The sequence below is a fragment of the Pleurodeles waltl genome, chromosome 8 (assembly GCF_031143425.1).
Source record: "Pleurodeles waltl isolate 20211129_DDA chromosome 8, aPleWal1.hap1.20221129, whole genome shotgun sequence".
Taxonomy (NCBI): domain Eukaryota; kingdom Metazoa; phylum Chordata; class Amphibia; order Caudata; family Salamandridae; genus Pleurodeles; species Pleurodeles waltl.
In genome coordinates this window covers 823,636,067-823,660,334 of record NC_090447.1, presented here as the reverse complement: position 1 = coordinate 823,660,334, position 24,268 = coordinate 823,636,067, and the positions used below count along the sequence as shown (strand labels likewise).

Here is a 24,268-nt window from a genome sequence, read left to right as displayed (position 1 = left end):
AAGGGGGACTCACAGGAACCCCTCGATCAATATCACCAAGATCGCAAACAGCTTAACACCTCAGGTCTCTGATAAGCCTTAGTCCGATTGGGGCTCCTATTGAGGAGATATGATAAGTAGGGTCAAGTGTGCTAGCACCTCAGACAATGAGCGTGGAAACATCACAGACTCCAATAATGCAGGCCGAGAATATCTCGTTGCAAGGTTTTTCTGTGCAGCAACTAAACGAGTGGCTAGGAAATAATAAACCTTCACAACTTGCTGCAATAACGACAGAGAAAAATGATTACATGAACTTTGTGAGACTGGGCGTGGAAGCTGCTGAATTAGTGGAAGGAACAATGGGGGAGAACAGGCTAGAATCATACACAGAAGCAGAGTTAAGATACATGTGCCCTAAGATTACTAAAGAAGTAGGCAAAGTACATCAGAAATTAGCGAACCTGGCAGACAAGTACAACATTGATATTGAAAAAATAAACATTTGAAAAGAAGTTACAGGTTAGACTTTGATTCAAAAGACTTCAAGCATATGAGATCTGCCGGAATGAAAGCGCATTTAAAAGAAATACTGCAAAGTGTGCAAATCTGGGGAGCGTTAGAAAAGTGGGAAGGCAGATTGGCTAAGAAAAGAGACAAGGAGAAAGATGACAGCCCAGGAGCTAGTAAAGCCAAAACTACACCAGATACGGAATCAGTAAAAATACTACCAATGAGAGAAACAGTTGGTGGGGTTTTAATTCATGTATCATGGTCCCGAGGAGACATCCTATCTTTTACTAATGATTATCCCAGGTTGAGGGAGAAACCGATTGAGTGGTACGAACAAACAGATAGGTTTGTGAAGCTTGCAAAGTGTCTCTGGGAAGACTTGAATACCTTGTTTGAGATTATTGTCCCGCCCGACTTATGGCTTGAGTGCAAAAGAGGGGTAGACTGGCCAACGAAGGAGCCGGCAAGGGATAAGGTGACCGGAGCACCCTCTGAGGAGGTGATGAAGTACTATCATAAAGTGATTGAGTTTTTGAAGCAGAAAGTGTCGCCAAAAGTGACTGATTGGCAGAAAATCGGCCGGACCTCACAGGAGGTTAAGGAATCAATACATGCTTACTATGAGAGATTGTTGAAGGCATTCAAACATTACAGTGGTACTGAGACCATTGAGCCAAAAGACATGAACCATCTTGTGTTCAGATTTGTTGAAGGGTTGAGACCAGAAGTTAGCCAGATGATTAAGAATCATTTGATTTGTTGGCAAGTGAAGCCGATTGATGAGGTGTTGCAATATGCGAAATACTGTAGTGACGAAATTGAGCTGAAGCAGAAAAAGTTAAAGGAGAAAGTGATGGTGATGCAGATATGGGCAGCACAGGCTGGAATGCAGGGAAATGGAATTCAACAGACGATACAGCAGCAACCGCAAGTGAATGGTGTGTTTCAGGCACAACCGAGAGGTAGAGGTCGAGGTTTTGTGAATTGCGGTCCGGACTTAAATACTGTTGTGGTTCAAAATGACGTGCAAGGGATGAAAAAGATGTCACCATGTCACGCGTGCGGGGGCGTGGGGCATTGGAAGCGGGAATGCCCGAATGTGGTGCAGGATGGTGTCGTTCAATAAAGCACTAATGTTGGTACATTGCAAAATATGAGAGGTCCAAAGTTGAGAAATCAAAACCGGAACTTCCAAAATAACATGGTTCAGATGCAAGGGTTACAGCCCATGCAGCAAATGCAAATGCTGCATGTTCAGCCAGAGCAAATGCAGCAAGTACAACAGCAAGTTCCCATGGTACCTAGACAGCAAATGCAATTACCAATGGCTCCGATGGGACAGCAGCAGGTGATGCTTCCTCAGCAGGTCACAGGTCAAGTGATGAGTCAAAATAATACAGTACAACAGTTCCCATTGCGAGGTGAAGATGGAATGAATGAGGAATGGTCAGATGACAGCTCAGACAGCGAAGAGTGCAGGCTTGCAGCATCCTTAGAGGTAGATCAGAGGGGACCCTATGTATAAGGAAAGGTAATGGGTCACAAGGTTTCATTCTTGGTTGATACCAGAGCTACACGCTCTACAGTCAGAAGTGCAGAGGTTCCGAAATTACCACGTTCAGGGCGTACCATAAGAGTGGTCGGAGTAGCAAACCAGTACCTGACAAATCCGATTACAGATCCAGTACAAGTTGAGATCGGCAACTTCCGGGGACTGCATAAGTCTGTAGTCTGTGACTCAAGTCCGGTGTCTCTACTGGGAAGGGACTTACTGTGCAAGACGAAATGTTCGATTACATGTTCCAATGACGGACTTGAGGTGCAGACAAACAGTGATGATGAAGGAGATGATGGTCAGTTTTCAGAGTTAGAGACAGGAACTGCAAATGAAGATTACCCTTTGATTACATTGTTCCTGATGCTTACAGTGATTGACCTACCTGCCGAGTTACAGGGAACGGTGACAGAGAAAGTGTGGGATTTGACAGGAAAAGAAGTGGGACTGATAAACGGAGTAGAACCAGTTAAAGTACAAGTGAAGCCAGATGCAGTGTTTCCCCAGGTGCCACAATACCACATGACACAAGATGTTCTTATCCAAGTGGCACAAATAATTGTGGACTTTGTAAAACAGGGAGTCTTGAAGGAGGTATGAGCAGTCCATGTAATTCACCAATAATGGGTCTGTAAAAGCCTTGTGGGAAGGTTCGAATTGTGCAGGACCTAAGAAAAATAAATGAGATTGTGGTAAAATGTTGCCCCATAGTGCCCAATCCGGCAGTGATTATGTTTCAGTTCCCGTGTGATGCTGAATGGTTCACTGTGGTAGACCTGTCACAAGCTTTCTTTTCAATACCTCTTCATGAAGACAGACAGTTTTTATTCAGTTTCAAATTCCTAGACAAAGTGTACAGTTGGTGCAGAATTCCTCAAGGGTTTTCTGAATCACCGTCCATCTTCAATCAGATATTGAAAAAGGACTTAGAGTCCCTAGTACTGCCTTTCAATTCAACTCTAGTACAGTACATTGCCGACTTGCTGATTGCGTCCAGGACAAAAGATGACTGTAAATATGATACGATCGCCTTACTGAATCATTTGGGAAAGAACGGGCATAAGGTGTCGCCAAAGAAGATGCAGTACTGTCAGAAAGAGGTAAAATACTTAGGACACTTGATTGAGAAAGGGTCCAGGAGAATATCAAAGGAAATGGTGACTGCTATTTTACAAATGAACCCTCCGACAACCAAAAGAGTTGTCAGGATGTTTTGGGGAATGGTGGGCTACTGTCGCCAGTGGATACCCAACTTCTCGATTATCTCAAAACCATTGATAAAGCTGACAGGCAAAGAGATCAAGGATGAATCGTATACCATAGCTTTATCCAAGGAAGAGCTTGAGTCATTCATGGAATTGAGAGAGTGCATGTGCAGGGCACCAGCTTTGGGTATGCCTGATTATACAAAGCCGTTTCTACTGTTTTGTCATGAACGTGATGCTTGTTCTTTGTCTGTCTTAACACAGGTCCATGGAGGTGCAAACCGCCCGGTAGCATATTTTTCATCTACCTTGGACCCCATCGCAGCAGCCTTACCGGGTTGTTTGCGAGCAGTTGGTCAAGTGACATCCCTTGACCATAATGGTTCCTCATTCAGTTGAGATTTTGTTGACTCGAACCAAAACACAGCACATGACAAATGCCCGACTTACCAGATATGAGACAATTATATTGGGGTCACCTAATTTTTCATTGAAGCGATGTACTGTATTGAACCCGGCAACTCTACTTCCTGTTGAGAATACTGAGATTAATAACGAAGAGGAAGTGGAGCATGATTGTCTTGAGGTAACGGAACTATGTACCAAGCCCGACCTGATTTTCAAGATACGCAGTTAAAAGAAAATGACAGCATTATGTTTGTTGATGGATCCTGTTTGAGAGACTCAGTCGGAATGCTGAGAGCCGGTTACGCTGTATGTACCATAGCCGGTATCATCGAAGCTTCCTGGCTCGAGAAAGTGTATTCCGCACAAGTGGCAGAGCTAATTGCCCTTACTAAGGCATGCCACGTAGTGGAAAATCTGACGGTCACTATCTATACTGACAGCAGATACGGATTTGGAATTGTACATGATTTTGGCCAATTGTGGTCGCAGAGAGGTTTCATGACCTCCTATGGTTCCCCTGTGAAAAATGGTGAACAAATTAAGGATTTGTTACATGCAATTCAGTTACCCCTTGAAATTGCTGTGGTGAAATGCAATGCTCACGGTAAGTCGCAAGACTTTGTGTCCATAGGAAACGGCTATGCAGATAAAGTCGCAAGGTTTTGTGCATTAAAATGTATATCATTCAAGGATCAGTGGGAATTGATGCCGCAAACTGAAAATGACACATGTTTGAACCTTGCATTAAGGGTGGTTGATACATTAGATGAGCTAAAGACACTACAGAGTTGTGCTAGCAAAGAGGAAAAACGTTCCTGGCACAGAATGCAATGTGTACAGAGGGCTGACAACTTGTGAGTCTCAGAGGAGGGGAAATTAGTTTTGCCAAATTGTCTTCTGTCACAATTTGCTAGGCTCTACCATGGACAGGCTCATCTTGGGAGAGATGCAATGATCAGATCATTCAAAATCGATTGGTTTAACCCAAAGTTCAGACATGCCGCAGAGGTTACCTGTCACAGGTGCATCATCTGTCAGCAGATGAATGCCGGAAAAGGGACTGTGGTAACTTTGAGACACATAGGGAGAGCTGGTGGTCCATTTAGCAAGATGCAAATGGATTTCATTGAAATGCCTGTTTGCGGAGGATTTAAGTACATGTTGGTGATTGTGTGTGTTTTCAGCCACTGGATTGAAGCTTACCCCACACAGAGAAATGACAGTCTCACAGTTGCAAAACTGCTGCTTAGGGAATTAATACCTAGGTTCGGGTTTCCGGTCTCTATAGAATCAGATAGGGGCAGACACTTCGACAATGAGGTGATTAAGCTCTTGTGTGCTGCATTAGACATTGAATAGAAGCTGCATTGTAGCTACCGTCCCGAAGCATCAGGACTAGTAGAGCAAATGAATGGTACTTTAAAATCGAGAATGGCGAAGATGTGCGCAGCTACCAATATGAAATGGTCAGACGCATTGCCCTTAGTGCTGATGTCAATGAGGAACACCCCTGATAAGAAGACAGGACTTTCACCACACGAGATCCTTATGGGTAGAGCTTTGAGGCTGCCCGCAGTACCTGCAAATGTTCTTTTGAATATCACGGATGATATGGTGTTGGACTACTGCAAAGGCTTGGCTGATGTGATTCGCTCTTTTTCTACCAGGTGGAAGCTAACGCATTGCCACCGATCGGTGATTCAGGTCACACCCTGCAAGCCGGTGACTGGGTGGTTGTCAAGAAGCAAGTGAGAAAGTCGTGTTTGGAGCCGCGTTGGAAGGGACCATATCAAGTAATCCTGACAACAACCACTGCTGTGAAATTTGCAGGCATTCCAAACTGGATACATGCCAGTCACACAAAGAAGGTAACATGTCCAACTGAGGAGGAACTTGAAGTTTCCGACTCAACAGTTCCAGAGAGGGAAGTCTCAGAGCCTGAAAACATCCAAGAGAGAACTGAGACTACAGGAGAGCCCACTGAGAACAGCCTTATCCTTCAAATAGTAAATGAGTTCGAGAGAGGTGATAATGTGCCTATCTCAGTAGAGGCAGCAGGAGAACTAAGTCAAGGAGAGGTTCTCCCAGAAACAGACGGGTACGGGTTAGAACTTGAACCCGTTACAGATCCAGAAGAAGAAGAGGAAGAAGAAGGCGAAATAGTAGAAAGAGATCAAAGTACACCGGCCTCCCCTGAGCCAGTTGCAGGTCCTTCAAGAGAAAAAAACATATTACAAGAGGAGGGTGCTGTACAGCGTCCTGAAAAGACAAACCGGAAGAAGACGCATAAAGGAGATAACTGGCCAGAGAAACAGGCTGCAAAAGCAAGAAGCGTACCAGGTGAAACAATAACAGAAGAAACCGACACCACAAGAACAGAAGATCTGAGTGAAGGAGAATTGCAAGGCGAACGCAGACTGAAAAGGAAAAGAACCGCAAATAGAAGGTATGCAGGTCCTGAATGGGCATATGCAACAACATCTGAATGGCAACAAGAATTTTTAGCGTTCTGTTTTGATCGAGAAGTACCAGGCCAATACTATGGTACCTGAAGTAACTCAAAGAAAAGACTTTGTTAAAAATCGAAAACTGAAAAACTAAAGAAAAGAGACTTATAAATTACCGAATGCGACACTGATAACCTGATTTGACTTTGAGAACCTGATTATGACAAGCTGCTAACCTGATTTGACAAAGGGGTCCTGGAGTGAGTGAAACGCTGTAAGTATACGCAGAGAGAAAGAGACTTTTTGAATCAAGAAAGAAAAAAAAAAGAGAAGTTTTGTATCGTCCTCAAGTTGGATATTGTTCTACTATCTGATTCTTTACAGACATGGCTTATAATAGAGGTAGTAACAAGAAGAGTAAGGTGTGTGGTTGGTTGAGTCTTATATTAGGTATTGTTTGTGCAATAACAATTGTGGGAGTGATTGTGGGAATGCCGTGGTTGGATTAGAAAGTGACTAACCATGCTTCAAAACCTGAAGCTACAACATTAACACCGTGGGAAAAGTTTGAGCAGGATGCAAAACACTTGCATGAGGGAACTAACTCAAAGGGGGAACTTTCCACTAATGTCTTCAATCGCCTGTTGAATGAGTACGTTGAGACCATGGATGCGAAAAACTGTTATGTGTGCACAAAGATTCCTTCATCAGTGTAAGAAGGGGTCACCTACCATAGCCTTCCACTAACATACGGGATAAGTTGTAGCTTGCTATTAACAAGATTCTATAATCAAGAGCATGTGCAATACTTTTATTCAAATCTGGAAGTTGTGTTTTCTTTTGTGCCTGTGATTGAGTTTCTGAACAAGCTAGTAACAAGAAGAGTAAGGTGTGTGGTTGGTTGAGTCTTATATTAGGTATTGTGTGTGCAATAACAATTGTGGGAGTGATTGTGGGAATGCCGTGGTTGGATTAGAAAGTGACTAACCATGCTTCAAAACCTGAAGCTACAACATTAACACCGTGGGAAAAGTTTGAGCAGGATGCAAAACACTTGCATGAGGGAACTAACTCAAAGGGGGAACTTTCCACTAATGTCTTCAATCGCCTGTTGAATGAGTACGTTGAGACCATGGATGCGAAAAACTGTTATGTGTGCACAAAGATTCCTTCATCAGTGTAAGAAGGGGTCACCTACCATAGCCTTCCACTAACATACGGGATAAGTTGTAGCTTGCTATTAACAAGATTCTATAATCAAGAGCATGTGCAATACTTTTATTCAAATCTGGATGTTGTGTTTTCTTTTGTGCCTGTGATTGAGTTTCTGAACAAGCTAGCTAAAGAGCATAGTATAAAATTAGTTAGAGGTTTCTTTGAACCGATGCTTACATTTGGGACAGCCTATGCACACCACAACAATCTGACCTGCTTATTAACACCTGTAGAGAAAAGCTTTTTAGATCACACCGATGATAGACGCAAAGCACTGAAAGAAAGCTTAGAAAAAGGGTTAGAAAAACGCATGTATGCAAATGATTATGCTTACACCGCAATAAAGACACAAGGCAAACTAGCTATAGATGCATTACATGTAGGAAGGCTTTTTTATATCTAGGCCAAAATCTGAGCACAACACTTTATTTGTGGGAACGAGTGAATGCAGACATGTGTTTTTGTTCCAGAGTAAATGGACATTCATGTTAAATGGACAGGATCCAGCGATCCCTGAGATTTATTATATCTGTGGACTTAATGCTTATTACCGTCTCCCTAAGGGATGGTACGGGATATGTTATTTGGGAACAGTTTTCCCAAAGATTTATCAAATTGATGACTTAAAGCAAATACCTAAAACGTCAGAATTACAACATGCTAGACAAAAACGAGAGACAGCGGCTGCAGTCGTTGGAGACATATTTGGAGCTATAATTCCTTCAATAGGGGTTCTTTTAAACTCCATAAAGATTCAAAAGTTGTCTACTATTGTGGATGACATGCTGATGAATTTCACAGGGGCTATACTCCTGATGGATACTGAACTTGCTGCGGAAAGAGCTCTGACTCTTCAGAATCGGCTTGCTTTAAACATTCTTTTAGCAAAAAGCGGGGGGGGGGGTCTGCAAGATGCTCAACGAGCGTCATTGTTGCTCATTCATACCAGACTATAGTAAAAGATTAGGAGTATGCTTACTAACTTAACTAAAGATAGTACAGATTTGAAGGAACCTGGAATGTGGGAGAAACTTGGAAAGGGAATTGCCAGTGTAGGGAGCTGGTTTAGCAATATTTCAAATGGGGTACTTGCAAAAATATTAGGGGGTCTATTAATTGTTCTGGCCTGTCTATTAGGATTATGGGGAGCATGCAAAATAAATGATAAAATTAAAAGAAATTGGACAAAGAGGACCAGGAAAAATGAAGTAAGTGAAAGGGAGAAAATGTTTAATGAAATTTGGGAGAGTTCACACAACGGACAAGATGTTGAAATGCGCATTATGCGTAAAGTGAAAAATTAAAGTGAAAGCTTAAAGGAAAGGTTTGTGATGACGAACGTCATTAGAGGAGGGACTGAGAGAGCATAGTTTATATAATCTATATTAACATGAACATGAAATGTTTATAAATTAAGGTATGATCCTGTCACATAGGAGGGGACTCTCTACTGGTGTGAAGCTGGGAGATATGATCTCAATGCACTCGATGTTTTTGGTATTTTTGTATTTCTCCTACACAGCAGTGTTCAATGTAATTAAGTTTATTAATTGAGTCACAATTTCTACTTAGAGCAGGCTGTTTAAATTAAGACATCAATCACAACAAGACTTTGAAACCTTGGTTTCACACATAATACCGTCATGTTAGTAATCCTGTACTACATACTTGCAAACACCATGCAATATCATAGGTAGACTCATCACTCCTATTTCAGAATATCTCAGTACAAAATTTTGAAAACACCTGAACATGTAAAGAACGTTATTGTTTAATCTCTGTCTTCTCTACTTGGACTTCTAACTGTCCTTGCTTTTTTACCGCTAAATATTAATATATTCTCTAATTACATTTTGGGCCTGATTACAACTTTGGAGGAGGTGTTAATCCATCCCAAATGTGACAGATATACCACCCGCCATATTACGAGTTCCATAGGATATAATGGACTCGTAATACGGCTGGTGGTATATCCGTCACTTTACCGTCACTTTTGGGACGGATTAACACCTCCTCCAAAGTTGTAATCAGGCCCTTTGTCAAGTCTAGTTAACGCACTTTAGTAGTTCCATAAATATAAACAAGTATATTCAATATGGTTGGAAATATCGGTATTGACTAAATAAGGCATTATCTCATTAGTTTTGAGAGAGCGTATCTTATATAATCTATATTAACATGAAATGTTTATGAATTAAGGTGTGATCCTGTCACATAGAAACTATAATAATGGTAATTTTGCTTAGACGTACTCTTGAATAGTGACCACGATGAGTGGCCACCAATGTATACACAAACTAATAATGATAATCAAAATGTTTTTATTATGTTTAAATAAGTTTATACTAACATTTGGGTTATTCAATCTGTATTGAAAACCTCATAGGCCTTAAGTTAGCATGAGCCAAAGCATAGCTGCCTGGCTCTCATATTAAATGCATTTTTCTATTTTTCAGTGTGCTGACTCACAAGGGGCCATGACCCTGTTTATTCTTTTTTCCTCGACTTGGAAGATGAACGTAACCATGTTAGATCCGTTCTCACCATCTCCCCTCGTCCACAGACTAAATGTTAAAAATGAAATGAAACAATGTAGATTAATGTAATGTACAAGGTCATTCAAACCGATGAAGACAATGGAATTGCTGACCAAAAGATGTGCAAGGAATTTCAGAAGGATGAAGTCACACCGGACGTGCCACCTCTGAAGACGTCAATTACGAAGACCAATGAAAGACTTGTAAAATAATATGGGGTGAAGAGTAGGATTACCTAATGTGTTCTAGGATAGGTTAAAGATAGTGGGGTATAGCAAATATCCAATAGAATTTTGGGGGAATGTACTACGAAAAAAGGATAAAAACCCATGTCATGAGAAGTCATTTAGGTGGATTGGGGAATGCTATTGATTTTTATCCAGAAACTCTGTCACTCTGTTTGCTGACTTGGTGGTTTACTTAAAACCATCCTCGCCCTTAGATTGTCTATTTTACACTTTATCTCCTTATGAGGGAAGTGCCCTTTTGCCCCAGAGCTGAGTTCTGACTGATGGCGATTTGACTGATGTCCTGAAGACGAAGACTGATCCTGTGTGCTGACCTAATCCTTGGAGGGTAATTATGACAATACATTTGTAATTTGTCTGTTTGCTTTTCCTTTCTAGGTACCAATTGCTTGCTTTTGACAGAGACCTTAGCTAGATGTTTTCCAAATTGGTGTTCTAAATTGTTTTGCATGAAGCCCAACATGCGAATGCTAATCAGTGGTTAGGACAGGGGTTCATCAAACTGACGCAAATAGACAAACGACCAAGATTATGTTTTGTTGAACTGACGCGTTATTGACACTCTGCTAAATTGATCTATGTTCATGCCATGTAATGTTCTGATGTTCGTGATCCTTGCTTTAATGAAAGCTTATCAAAGTTGCCATATCGTGACTATGCTATTATGTTTCTTGGTGTTGAGATTAACACATTTGCTATTAGACTGTAATTATTAGGGAATAAAATTCATAACATTCTACTAAACAAGGTGTGGTTATTCATGGCTGAAAGGTCATGGTAGCTTCTTTGAATTGATTAATGACTTTTACTAAAGTGAAATGCATTGTCGTGATAAATATTGATGACATTATTGATGTATTGATTGATATATTGATTAGCTATCTCGTCCTACGGTGTCTCTCAACTGGGTCAAAAGATTCATTGGTCTAAAACAAGTCCTGATGTGTAATAAAATACCATAAAAAGGATACGTTATCAGTTTTATACCTGCCTTAAATCTCAGCAGTTATACTTTCTCATAAATTCAACAGGGGCTAGATCTGGCATTACAATATTTATTGTTTGCGAAATCACATATTTTGTCATTTGTTTGTCGCCGTTTTTGGTGCCTTTGAAAAACAATTCTGTAATTAGGATTTCTGGTGAAAAAAATGTTTCTTTTACAACCCAAGTTAGCCTTTATAAAACCTTCCTACCTTCATAGAACTGGATTCGATGTTCTTCTGTGGATAGGAAATGCCTTTTTGCAATTTGCACAACTTTAGGCAAGTCATAGATTGTGACTGTCGAATTTGGATTTGCCAGAATGCACTGCTTGGCTAGTGCTCCTGAACAGCCTTAAAAAGATAAAAAATGGAAAAGTTATTGTTTGACTTACATACATACACATTAAAGATTTTCCTGTGTATAAAATATACATGCACGCTTAATTTCCTAAATTACAAAGAACTGCTTACACTATGTTCAGGAAGATCAGTGATTATTCTCAGCAACAGTGGAAGACGTTCATATAATGCCCAAAATTAGAACAACCCATGATATCCTTTCCCTCCCCCCACTGCGACACCAAAATATATTAAAAAAAGACATGACCTCCAGCCACCCACCTCTATTGCCCTCATTGCTTTCCCTCCCCGACCAAAGACATATTTTCTGTTCTCCGTGGTGGAAAGAGCCAGTACAAAGTAGAGAGCCTCTCTGGGAGACATATTTGTGCGATATGGAAACCCACGTCACAGCAAGTCTGCAGAGACCTTTGACTAACACAAATGTGGCGGCAGGCAGGGTACCCCTTGAACCGTCTTATTTTGTTTCTGTGGGGACATGAAAGAGGTAAGAGGACATGAGTGAGACAACCAACTACCATTCTCTGACTTATATGTTATGTCATATAGTCAATGAAACACAGGGGCATGGTCTTATGCACTTTCCAAATATCCAACAAGCTGTCTCTGTGTTGTGTGTGCACTGGCAAAGCTTGGGATTACTGCTGTCTCTGGATGGAGACAGAACAGATTGCACATGCCAGTTGAACTTTGTGTTTGGGAAGGCTGCTACTGTCCTGAGCTAAATAAATGTCTTCACTATCCAATGCCCAGCCCTCATGCAATATTACTCTATCCCCAGGGTTAGTGATCATTCCTGCCTCCACATGCTTGCCTTAAGGTTAGGGAAGGTTATTTTGTGTCCTGACTTGCCAATGCCTGGGTTGAGGAATTATCCAAATTTTTAGCGGGGCAAATGGCTGCTCTCGCAGTGGTTTGTGAAATGCCCCTGCACTGCCTAAAGACATGGGGGTGTTGAAGAAGATATGCTAATTAAGAATATTAATGATGATATATGTGTTTACTAATGAGAAAAATGGGTAGAGAAATTAATTGTATGAAATAATGTGCACGTTTGAAAATGTGCCCTCAGGGAGTGATCACCATGTGTACTAAAACGACTGAAAATGTGCAAAATAATGAAAATATGCGAGAAAAATTTAGTAATATGTCATAATGAGATGCATAACCTCTGCTTTGTATTATTACGTTACCAGAACTAGAGGCCTAGTTCCACTGGGCCTTGAACACTCTGAAGATGGAGAAACCAAACGCATTGCAAAAGACTGGTAACCGGGGACTGCAACCTTGAACCGCTCGAAGTTCAAGTTACTTAGCTAGAACATTCTGCAATGTACCGGTGGGCAGAAGATGATGAAGACAATTTGATACAATTATGTGTAGAGTAGGCTAAATGTACTTTCCCAGGACTTGAACAATAGAGGCACTGACTGGAGAGCCATATGCAACAATTTTGATGCCTGAAGAGCCGGATGGTGAGGGCATCGCATGAAGAACCAATCCGCTTTCTGTGATTTGAAATGTATGAAAATTAAAAGATTTGGTAAACAAAAACTATACATTAAAGTCATATCTTCTGACTGACTGACCAATTAGCAATTAGTGGGATGGACTGGGAGACCTTAAAAAAAAGTCATGACAAGGGGCTAAGACTTCAGAATTCAGGGAGAAATGCGAGGAGAAAATTGATGACGTCAGGAGATGCTGTCCACGGTGCTGATATCGGGTTCATACTCTGTGAGCCTGATCTGTAGCTGACTTATTAATGACCTGAAGACAGGCTGGCTGTTAGGGGTGACGCTGACAGTGACAATTGACTGACAAACTTAATTGCTGGATTGCATTATTAATGCTGGTATTCATAGCTTATGGTATTACATTGTTGCATATGTTTTCCTTAAGAATAATGTATTTCTATTAATGGATTAATCAAGATTGATTAATAAAGATTGAACTAACGGATGATTTAGAATTTTAATCAATAGTGAATAAAAACTGTTAACTCTTTCCTGAGTTGTGGTTATTCTTGAGTATTATGGTTTAAAGTTGTTTCATTAAGAATGTTTGTTGATTATTGATGTTAGATAGTGTTCCATTGGTCACTGCATGAATGGGATAATCCATGCGATTCAAAAGATTCATCAACCCATACGCATCTGCTTGTAAGTTTACTTACTAAGGACCAGGCGCGCTTGCAGTTTTTGGTAGCAGCTTGATGGATAGTTTCCTCGGGGAACTAGATATGTGGTAATTATTTGTTATGGTAGTAGTTTAAGTTAGGGTTAGTTGTTCGTATTTTTATGAGATTTGAATTTTGTTTTTCTGAAATGGCAATGGCAGCAAAGATGATGTCCCCTTAAGCCCAGAAAGGACTGTCCCAGATCCTGAGTCCTGCTAGTAAAGTTGGGTATGTTCTCTACGTGGTTTGTGATAGTGTGAAAGTGGTAGGTTGCGCTTGCACAGGCTTAAGCAAACTGCAGGTGAATTGTGATGTGTGTGAGGTAAAGTAGGGAGTCTGCGTACTCCAGTTGAGGTTAGTAGGAGTGTGCGTACTCCACAGTATGAGAGTATGGAAGTCGTCAAACTCCACATGTGTGTGGCGCTTTGTGCTAAAAAATTATCCACGTGGTTGTTGGTGATTTACGGACCCTGTGTGGTCCTAAGACTCTGGAGTATATTGACAAGTGTAGGAGACACTTGGTTATATGTTGTAATCTGTCTGGTTTAGTAGGTTGATCAGGCGTGGTCAACAAGTCGGTGTGTGTGATAATCGAGTAAAAGAAATTTCGACTGAGATTTGGCGAGTTCTATGTGCACCAGGACAGACCCATTGATCAGTTGAGAGTAAAAATTTGCGGGTTGAATTTTGCTTGCGAATGTGGGAGACTGAGAAAGATGAATAGCTACATGAGCAAAAGAGCCATTAGTGAAAATCCGTAAGGTCTCTGAAGCAATTGTGTCCCTTCCTGTAGTAAACCAGCAGGTTTGTTTTAGTTATTATTTGGTTAAGGTTCTTGCAATAATTTGCATTAGTTGTGTGAGTCGAAGAAGGAGGATGAGCCGCAAGACTTTGTCAGCCGCTGTGTGTGGGTGTGGCGTCAGAGTGAGCCACGTTGGGATAGGTTGGTTAGTGAGAAGAGTCGCGAGCGGCTTGACAGCCATCCTTAAAAGGCAATTGGTTTAGTAAGCAGGTGAAGGGAATCTTGGGAGTAAAAGTCATTTCATTATTGAATCGAAGTAAATAAAACAGACAAAATGAAGTTTTTCAAAGCGTTTAGAAGTGCGATGAAAGGTGATTCTTATATTAAAACACCAGTGGGGGAACCGACCCCACCAGAATATTCTCAGACTTTCATTGTGATAGAGCAGCGAGGTGTAGCACTGTGTTTGTGGTTAAAGCAGTGGTGTACGCTAACTAAGAAGCGAGGGTCTTTACCGTTTCTGGAGCATTGAATGTTTACTTTGCGGATTTTGCATGAATTGCGAATAGCATTATATGAGATGAAGCCTTTACCGAGACCACCACAGTTTGAGGCTTTAGCGGTTTGGGAACTAGTGGGCAGACAGCAACAAGAGATGAAGTTCAAGAAGAGAATGAAGCGAGTAGAGAAATCTTTAGCTGAAGCTAGATGCGATTGGGAACAGAAGAGATGGAGAGCGGAGACATTACAGTGTGCTAAGTTGTTTCCTGCCTACGGAGGGAGATGAGGCAGAGAAGGAAGATAGTGCTAAAGAGGATGAAAGTGCAGGAAGAAAGAAAGAGAAAGTCTTAGGTTGGCAATGAGGATTCTGATGTTGACGACCTCATTACGTAGTTCTTAAGAGATCAACGTCCACCTTTAACAACTTATTCAGGGGGTCCAAGTACTAGTGCCGCTACAACAGCTCCATCACAAGTGCAGGGAACTGAGGGAGCAGTTCAGATAGATGGTGGACAGATACCAGGGGTAGTACAGAGTACATCTAAAGCAGGAACTACTACTGAGGTCCAAGTGCAGATGCATCTGCCTTCGGTGCAGAGAAGTTATCCAGATGTACCAGTTCCTGAGACAGTCTAAAACATAATGGTGCCAAGGGAGCAAGTGCTTCCGAAGCCAGTGCTAGTTCAGACAGAACCGACACCAATGCTATTGCCCTCAGCACAGGGTTTGCCGAAGTTCACACCAATCACAGGAACACAGTCAGATATTACACCAGTCATGAATCAGGCAATGGGAGGTAACATTTCCACAGGGTGCATGTGTTAGGGCAGCTCCAGATGCAATATCGCTACCAATTACTGTTGGTCCAGCGGTACCCTTATTTGCGCAAAAGAAACCAAACGCAGGAGAGCAGAATGAAATGTCACAGAACATTGTGAGGAGGGGAGTGAGTGATCCTATGCAGATTATGTCGCCCGCAGGTCAGACTTTCAATGGATCTAGACCTTTGATGGATCTTAACCACTTGTAGCGCTTCCAGATGCAGTGAATGGCCCAAATGCGAGTCAGAGTTTGAAACTTTTGACACCGCAAGCTTCAGGTGCAGTGGTGCAATAGATACCAGTGGCAAATGCGAGTAACATTTCATTACAGGGATTGTCAGCTCAGCAATTGAGTGAATGGTTAGATAGTCTAAACACTCCTCAAAATGCATCCAAGGGCGAAGATCAGATAAATCGTGTAAGGATGAATATAGAAGCAACTGAACTAGTTGAGGGAACAATGGGTGTGAACAGATTGGAATCTTACACAGAAGAAGAGCTGAGGTATTTGTGCCCGAAGATTACAAGAGAAGTGAGTAAAATACATCAGAAATTGACAGAATTAGCAGAGAAACATGACATTGAAATTGAACGAACAAAGCATTTGAAACGCAGTTACATATTAGATTTTGAGGCAAAGGATTTTGAACACATGAGATCAGCAGGAATGAAGGCACATTTGAGAGAATTTCTGCAGAGTGCTCAGATTTGGGGGGCATTAGAGAAGTGGGAAGGTAGATGGACAAAGAAAAAAGATAAACGAAAATGGGATCGCAAGAAGAATCTGAAGAGGTTAAAAAAGATAGGGAATCAGTAAAAATGCTTCCTATGAGAGAGATTCCAGGAGGGCAGTTTGTTCATGTCCCATGGCACAGGAGTGATATATTGTCATTCACAAATGAGTACCCAAAATTAAGAGAGAAGCCAGTCGAGTGGTATTAGCAAACAGATAGATTTGTAAAACTTTCCAAATGTCTGTAGGAAAACTTGAACACGCTATTGGAGATAGTGGTGTCAGCTGACTTATCAGTTGAGTATAAGAGAGCAGTGGGCTGGCCAACGAGTGAACCAAAAAGGGATAAAGTAACAGGTGCACCTTCACCTGAGGTGATGAAGAACTAATATAAGGTGATTGAATTCCTGAAGACAGAATTTCTCCCAAAAATATTGATTGGCAGAGGATTGACAGAACGGTTCAGGAGCCTAAAGAGTCAATCCAAAGCTATTATGAAAGATTGTTAAAAGCATTCAGGGAGTACCGTGGCAAGGAAGCAATTGAGGCAAAGGACATGTTGCATTTTGTGTTCACGTTTGTTGAAGGTTTAAGACCAGAGGTAGGGCAGATGATTAAGAGTCATTTGATTTGCTGGCAGGCAAAGCCGGTTGATGAAGTATTGCAATATGCAAAATACTGTAGTGATGAGATTGAATTAAAACAGAAAAAGGTAAAGGAAAAAGAGATAGTGAAGCAAATAAAGGCAGCTCAAACAGGAGTGCAAGGAGATATAATACCGCCTATACCGCAGCAACAGAGAGATATTATGTTTCAGCCTCAAGTGAGGGGTAGAGGACGTGGAATTGACATGATGCATAGTCCGGACTTATGGACTGTGGCTGTTCAGAATGACATGCAGGGGATGAAAAAGATGCTGCCGTGTCATTTGTGCGGAAACGTTGGACACTGGAAGGGGGAGTGTCCGTTGATGGCGCAGGATGGTGTTTTTCAGCAAGGTGATGTCAGTACATTTCAAACTGTGAAAGTCCCAATAATGAAGGGATTTATCCCTAATGCTCATAATCGAGGACAGAATTTTCTACCGGTACAGCAAATGCAGGGGACACGTGCACAATTTACCCAATTGCAACCAATACAGCAGCAGGTCCCCATGGCACCTAGACAGCAAATGCAGATACCTCAAGCCCTGATGGAGCAGCAACAGGTGATGCTTACTCAGCAGGTCACAGGTTAGAGGCAAGACAATAGCAATAACATAGTGCATCAGTTTCCATTTTATAGTAAGGATTAAATAAACGAAGAATGGATGAGTGACAGTTCGGATGAAGGAGCTTGTATGTTTGCTGCTTCCCTAGAAGTAGATCAGGGAGGACCTTTCGTGAAGGGAAAAGTGATGGGCTATAAGGTCTCTTTCTTAGTGGATACAGGAGCTACATGCTCTACAGTGAGAATGAAAGAAGTTCCAAATTTACCTCTATCAGGCAAGTCAGTTCAAGTTGTGGGAGTGGAAAATAGACAGTTGACAAACCCAATCACATAACCAGTGCAGGTTGAAATTGGTAATTATCAGGGACTGCATAGATTTGTGGTGTGTGATTCAAGTCCCGTATCCCTACTGGTAAGAGACTTACTGCGTAAGACAAGATGTTCCATTAATTGTTCGGACACTGGAATAGAAATTCAAACCAATAGTGATGATGAGGAAGAACAGGTGAGTGAAATGATGGTTAAAAATGCCAATGAAGAATACCCGTTGATTGAATTTTTCCCAATGTTTACTGGGAAAGAATTGCATGCAGACTTGCAGGGAACAGTGAAGGAAGAAGTCTGGGACCTGACAGGTAAAGAAGTAGTTCTGATTAAGGGGGTAGAGCCGATTAAGATTACTTGAAGCCCAATGCAGTATTCCCACAGCTTCCACGGTATAACATGCCGCAAGATGTTTTGATGAAGGTGGCACAAATAATTGGAGACTTATTAAAACAAGGAGTTTTGAAGGAAGTGTTGAGCAGCCCATGAAATTCACCAATAATGGGCTTGAAAAAGCCATGTGTGAAAGTGAGTGTTGTGCAGGACTTGCGAAAAGTGAATCATTTGGTGGTTAAATGTTGTCCAGTAGTGCCCAATCCAGCAGTGATACTGTTTCAGATTCCTTGCGATGCAGAGTGGTTCACAGTGGTAGATCTGTCACAAGCTTTCTTTTCTGTGCCACTTCATGAGGATAGTCAGTTTTGTTTTAGTTTCAAATTCCTAGACAGAGTCTACTGCTGGTGCAGGCTTCCACAAGGGTATACGGAGTCACCATCTCTGCCTAATCAGATCCCGAAAAATAATCTGGAGTCATTGGAATTGCCATACCAATCAACTCTAGTGCAGTTTACTGATGATCTGTTGATCACATCCAGAACAAGGGACCAGTGTAAACATGACTTGATTGCCCTGCTGAATCATTTGGGAGAATTCGGACATAAAGTTTCACCTGTGAAACTGCAGTATTGCCAAAATTCAGTAAAATACCTGGGACACCAGATTGAGAAGGGATTGGGGAGAATCTCCAGGGAGAGAATTACCATGATTTTACAGAGAAGTCCCGACTTCACAGAGAGATGTCAGGATGTTTCTGGAATGGTGGGGTACTGCATACAGTGGATTCCAAATTTTGCTGAAATTGCTAAACCTTTGCAGCAGTTGACAGATAAGGAGGTTACAGATCCCATTACCCTAGATGAAGATCAGATGAAAGCATTCACTAAATTGAGAGAGAGTTTGTGCAGAGCACCAGTGTTGGGAATGCCTGATTACACAAAGCCTTTCACATTGTTTTGTCATGAACGTGATGCTTGTTCTTTGTCCATGGAGGTGCTTATCGCCCAGTAGCCTGTTTTTCAGCTACTTTGGACCCGGTCGCAGCAGCTTTACCAGGTTGCCTGCGCGCAGTAGCTGCAGTTGGTCAAAGTCTTTCCCAATGCGAGGGGGTAGTCATGGGATACCCCTTGATGGTAATGGTTCCACACTCTGTTGAGATTTTACTGACAAGGACAAAAACGCAATATTTGATGGGTGCAAGACTGACAAGGTATGAGATGAGCATATTGGGTGTTTGTACAAAGTTGGCTCTGTATATACTATTTCAAAGTAAGAAATAGTGTGCACAGAGTCCAAGGGTTCCCCTTAGAGGTAAGATAGTGGCAAAATTAGATAATTCTAATGCTCTATTTTGTGGTACTGTGGTCGAGCAGTAGACTTATCAGAGGGTAGTGTTAAGCATTTGTTATACACACACCGGCAATAAATGAGGAACAAACACTCAAAGACTTAACTCTAGGCCAATCTAGGCTTTTATATAGAAAAATTGCTTTCCTTAATTTATTTTTAGAACCACAAGTTCAAGATTTGAAGTAAATACATCAAATGCAAGGTACTACACATAGTTAAGTTAGGAACTTTGAATTCGAGTAATAACATATACAGTTTTTGTTAAAATGGCAATAAGCTATTTTAAAAGGGGACACAGTGCAAAAATCAACAGTTCCTGGGGGAGGTAAGTATTAGTTGGATTGTGAGGTAAGTAAGACACTTACAAGTCTCAGTTCCTGGGCATAGGCAGCCCACTGTTGAGGTTTCAAGGCAACCCCAAAGTTACCACACCAGCAGCTCAGGGCCGGTCAGATGCAGAGGTCAAAGAGGTGCCCAAAACACATAGGCGTCTATGGAGAACTAGGGTGCTCTGGTTCCACTCTGCCAGCAGGTAAGTACCTGCGTCCTTGGGGGGCAGACCAGGGGGGTTTTGTAGACCACTGGGGGACACACAAGTAGGCACACAAAACACACCCTCAGCTGTGGAAACTGGCTAAGGAATCCATTTTATTATCCCCCCAGGGCTGACCTCATCCTGTGATACTCAATGATGTACAGGCCTGAAAAACATAAGCAGAAGTTCGGATGACCTTTAGTACATTAACCCTGACAGGCAGCTTGTAAAGCAAGGCTTGCTTAAAAGAGAAAGCTCAGGTGACATGCATTGCTTCATTCGCCCAGCAAAAGACAGACATCTTGGTGTCCACATAGGTTTGAGGAGAGGTTATGAGGAATCTGGATTGGTGACACCTTGGAAAGTCCCAAACATCTGAGAAATGTGAAGGTCACGCTTGTGGTCATCTTGTATCACGCTGTCACCATGAAATGTTATTCTACTGTGATTGGATAGATGCCTAATATATGTGTAACACCATGCATCTCCTGATCAACATCACGCCATGTACTTGATGAAGAAATGATCTTTCTGTTGTTCTGATTGGATGATGTATTTTCACCCTTTTGTGGTTTTCATGCATAAAAGATTGTATTGGAGTTCTGCAATTCAGACTGCTTGGCCTTAGCATTTCATGCCACCGTCTCCATGTGCATGTCTTTCTATTTCTAATAAATTCTTTATGTTTACCCAGAAGAGCTGGCTAACAGTCGTTTGTATCCTGGATGGGTGCAGAATAATTTAGCTTCTACAGGGCACAGGGGCGGCCGGGTGCAGTCTGCAAAGCAGGTGTCAGGTTTTGTATTGGTTTCAATGGAGAGGCCAGGGGGTCACTCTAGCAGTGCAGGCAGGCACAGAGGCGGGCTTCTCGGACCAGCCACCACCTGGGCTAGGCAGAGGGTCGCCTGGGGGTCACTCCTGCACTGAGGTTCGGTTCCTTCAGGTCCTGGGGGCTGCCGGTGCAGTGCTTGGTCCAGGCGTCGGGTCCCTTATTTCAGGCAGTCGCGGTCAGGGGAAGCCTCTGGATTCTCTATGCAGGCGTCACTGTGGGGCTCCAGAGGGGTCATCTTGGGCTACTCACGGGGTCGCTGTCCACAGGGAGTCTTCCCTGTGGTGTTGGTTCTCTGGATTTCGAGCCGGGGACGTCGGGTGCAGAGTCTGAAGTCTCACGCTTCCGGCGGGAAGAGTGAGGTCTTTAAAGTTGAAGAAAAGTTGCAAGATTGTTGCCGGTTGTTGAGCAGAGCCGCTGCTCACTGGAGTTTCTTGGTACGGGGGGTCAGGGCAGTCCTCTGAGGCTTCAGAGGTCACTGGTCCCTGTTGGATGCGTCACTGGTTGCAGGTTTTCAACTCAGGAGACAGGCCAGTATGGACTGGGACCAAAGCACTTGTCGACTTCTGTCATCTCTGCAGGCTTGTGGGTCAGCAGTCCTTCTTCTTTGGTTAAGTTTGCAGGAATCTGATTTCCTGGGTCCTGGAGTGCCCCTAAATACTAATTTAGGGGTGTGTTTAGGTCTGGGAGGGCAGTAGCCAATGGCTACTGTCCTGAAGGGTGGCTACACCCTCTTTGTGCCTCCTCCCTGTGGGGAGGGGGGCACATCCCTAATCCTATTGAGGGAATCCTCCAAAACTAAGATGGAGGATTTCTAAAGGCAGGGGGTCACCTCAGCTCAGGGCACCTTAGGGGCTGTCCTGACTTGTGGGTGACTCCGCCTTGTTTTTTTAATTATCTCCGCCAGCCTTGCTGCCAAAAAGTGGGGGCAGTGGCCGGAGGGGCAGGCATCTCCACTAGTTGGGATGCCCTGTGGCGCTGTAACAAAAGGGGTGGACCTTTGAGGCTCACCGCCAGGTGTTACAGTTCCTGCAGGGGGAGGTAAGAAACACCTCCACCCAGTACAGGCTTTGTTCCTGGCCACAGAGTGACAAAGGCACACTCCCTATGTGGCCAGCAACTTGTCTGGTTTGTGGCAGGCTGGCAGGAAGTGGTCAGCCTAACTCTAGTAGTCGGATTGGTATTCCGGGGGCATCTCTAAGATGCCCTCTGGGTGCATTTTATAATAAATTCCACGCTGCCATCAGTGTGCATTTATTGTGCTGAGAAGTTTGATACCAAATTTCCCAGATTTCAGTGTAGCCATTATGGAACTGTGGAGTTTGTGTCTGACAAACTCCCAAACCATATACTCTTTATGGCTACCCTGCACTTACAATGTCTAAGGTTTTGCTTAGACACTGTAGGGGCATAGCGTTCATGCACAAATGCCCTCACCTATGGTATAGTGCAACCTGCCTTAGGGCTGTGAGGAGTGCTAGAGGGGTGACTTACCTATGCCACAGGCAGTGTGAGGTTGGCATGGCACTCTGAGGGGAGTGCCATGTCGACTTAGTCTTTTTCTCCCCACCAGCACACACAAACTGTGAGGCAGTGTGCATGTGCTGATTGAGGGGTCCCCAGGGTGGCATAAGACATGCTGCAGCCCTTAGAGACCTTCCCTGGCATCAGGGGCCTGGGTACCAGGGGTACCAGTTAAAAGGGACTTATCTGAGTGCCAGGGCTGTGCCAATTGTGGAAGCAAAGGTACAGTTTAGGGAAAGAACACTGGTGCTGGGGCCTGGTTAGCAGGGTCCCAGCACACTTTCAATCAAAACTTAGCATCAGCAAAGGCAAAAAGTCAGTGGGTAACCATGCCAAGGAGGCAGTTCCTTATACAACCCCCCCAAACGAAAGAGGATGAGACTAACCTTTCCAAAGAGAGTCTTCATTTTCTAAGTGGAAGAACCTGGAAAGGCCATCAGCATTGGCATGTGCTGTCCCAGGTCTGAGTTCCACTACAAAGTCCATTCCCTGTAGGGATATGGGCCACCTCAACAGTTTAGGGTTTTCTCCTTTCATTTGCATTAGCCATCTGAGAGGTCTGTGGTTAGTTTGAACTATGAAGTGAGTACCAAAAATGTATGGTCTCAACGTCTTCAGGGACCAGACCACAGCAAAGGTCTCCCTCTCAATGGCACTCCAATGCTGCTCCCTGGGGAGTAACCTCCTGCTAATAAAAGCAACAGGCTGGTCAAGGTCATCATCATTTGTTTGGGACAGGACTGTTCCCATCCCATGTTCAGAGGCATTTGTCTGCACAATGAACTGCTTAAAGTAATCCGGAGCTTTGAAAACTGGTGCTGTACACATTGCTTGCTTCAGGGTGTCAAAGGCCTTTTGACAGTCCACGGTCTAGTTCACTTTCTTGGGCATTTTCTTGGAGGTAGGGTCTGTGAGGGGTGTCACTATTGATCCATATCCCTTCACGAACCTCCTATAGTACCCAGTCAAGCCAAGGAATGCCCTGACTTGAGTCTGGGTTTTTTGAGCTACCCAGTCCAGAATACTCTGGATCTTGGGTTGGAGTGGCTGAACTTGGCCTCCACCTACAAGGTGACCCAAGTAACCCACAGTACCCTGCCCTATCTGACATTTGGATGTCTTGATAAGGAGGCCTTCTGCTTGCAGGGCCTGCAAAACCTTCCTCAGATGGACCAGGTGATCCTGCCAGCTGGAGTTAAAGACAGCAATATAATCAAGATAAGCTGCACTAAAAGACTCCAAGTCAGCAAGGACGTGATTCACCAACCTTTGGAAGGTGACAGAGGCATTCTTTAAGCCAAAGGGCATTACTGTAAACTGGTAGTGCCCATCAGGTGTAGAGAATGCTGTTTTCTCTTTTGCTCCTAGTGCCATTTTTATTTGCCAGTACCCTGCAGTTAAGTCAAAGGTACTTAGGTATTTGGCAGCACCCAATTTGTCAATCAGCTCACCTGCCCTCAGAATGGGGTGAGCATCTGTCTTGGTGACAGAGTTAAGCCCTCTGTAGTCCACACAAAACCTCATCCCTCTCTTGCCATCTTTGGTGTAAGGTTTGGGGACCATGACCACTGGGCTAGCCCAGGGACTATTAGAGTGCTCAATCACTCCCAACTCCAGCATCTTGTGGAGTTCCACTTTGATGCTTTCCTTAACTTGGTCAGACTGGCTAAATATTTTGTTTTTGACAGGCATGCTGTCTCCTGTGTCCACATCATGGGTACACAGGTGTGCC

General features: G+C 43.0%; 1 protein-coding gene across 1 annotated transcript in view; it reads right to left on the bottom strand.

The window, feature by feature from the left end:
* ASMT (acetylserotonin O-methyltransferase) overlaps nucleotides 1-24,268 on the bottom strand; it is a 457,737-nt gene that overhangs the window by 163,362 nt on the left and 270,107 nt on the right. Inside the window, exon 6 of the mRNA XM_069203172.1 lies at nucleotides 11,304-11,444. Coding sequence (XP_069059273.1) covers nucleotides 11,304-11,444 — 141 coding nt within the window. The remainder of the gene's footprint in view (nucleotides 1-11,303; nucleotides 11,445-24,268) is intronic.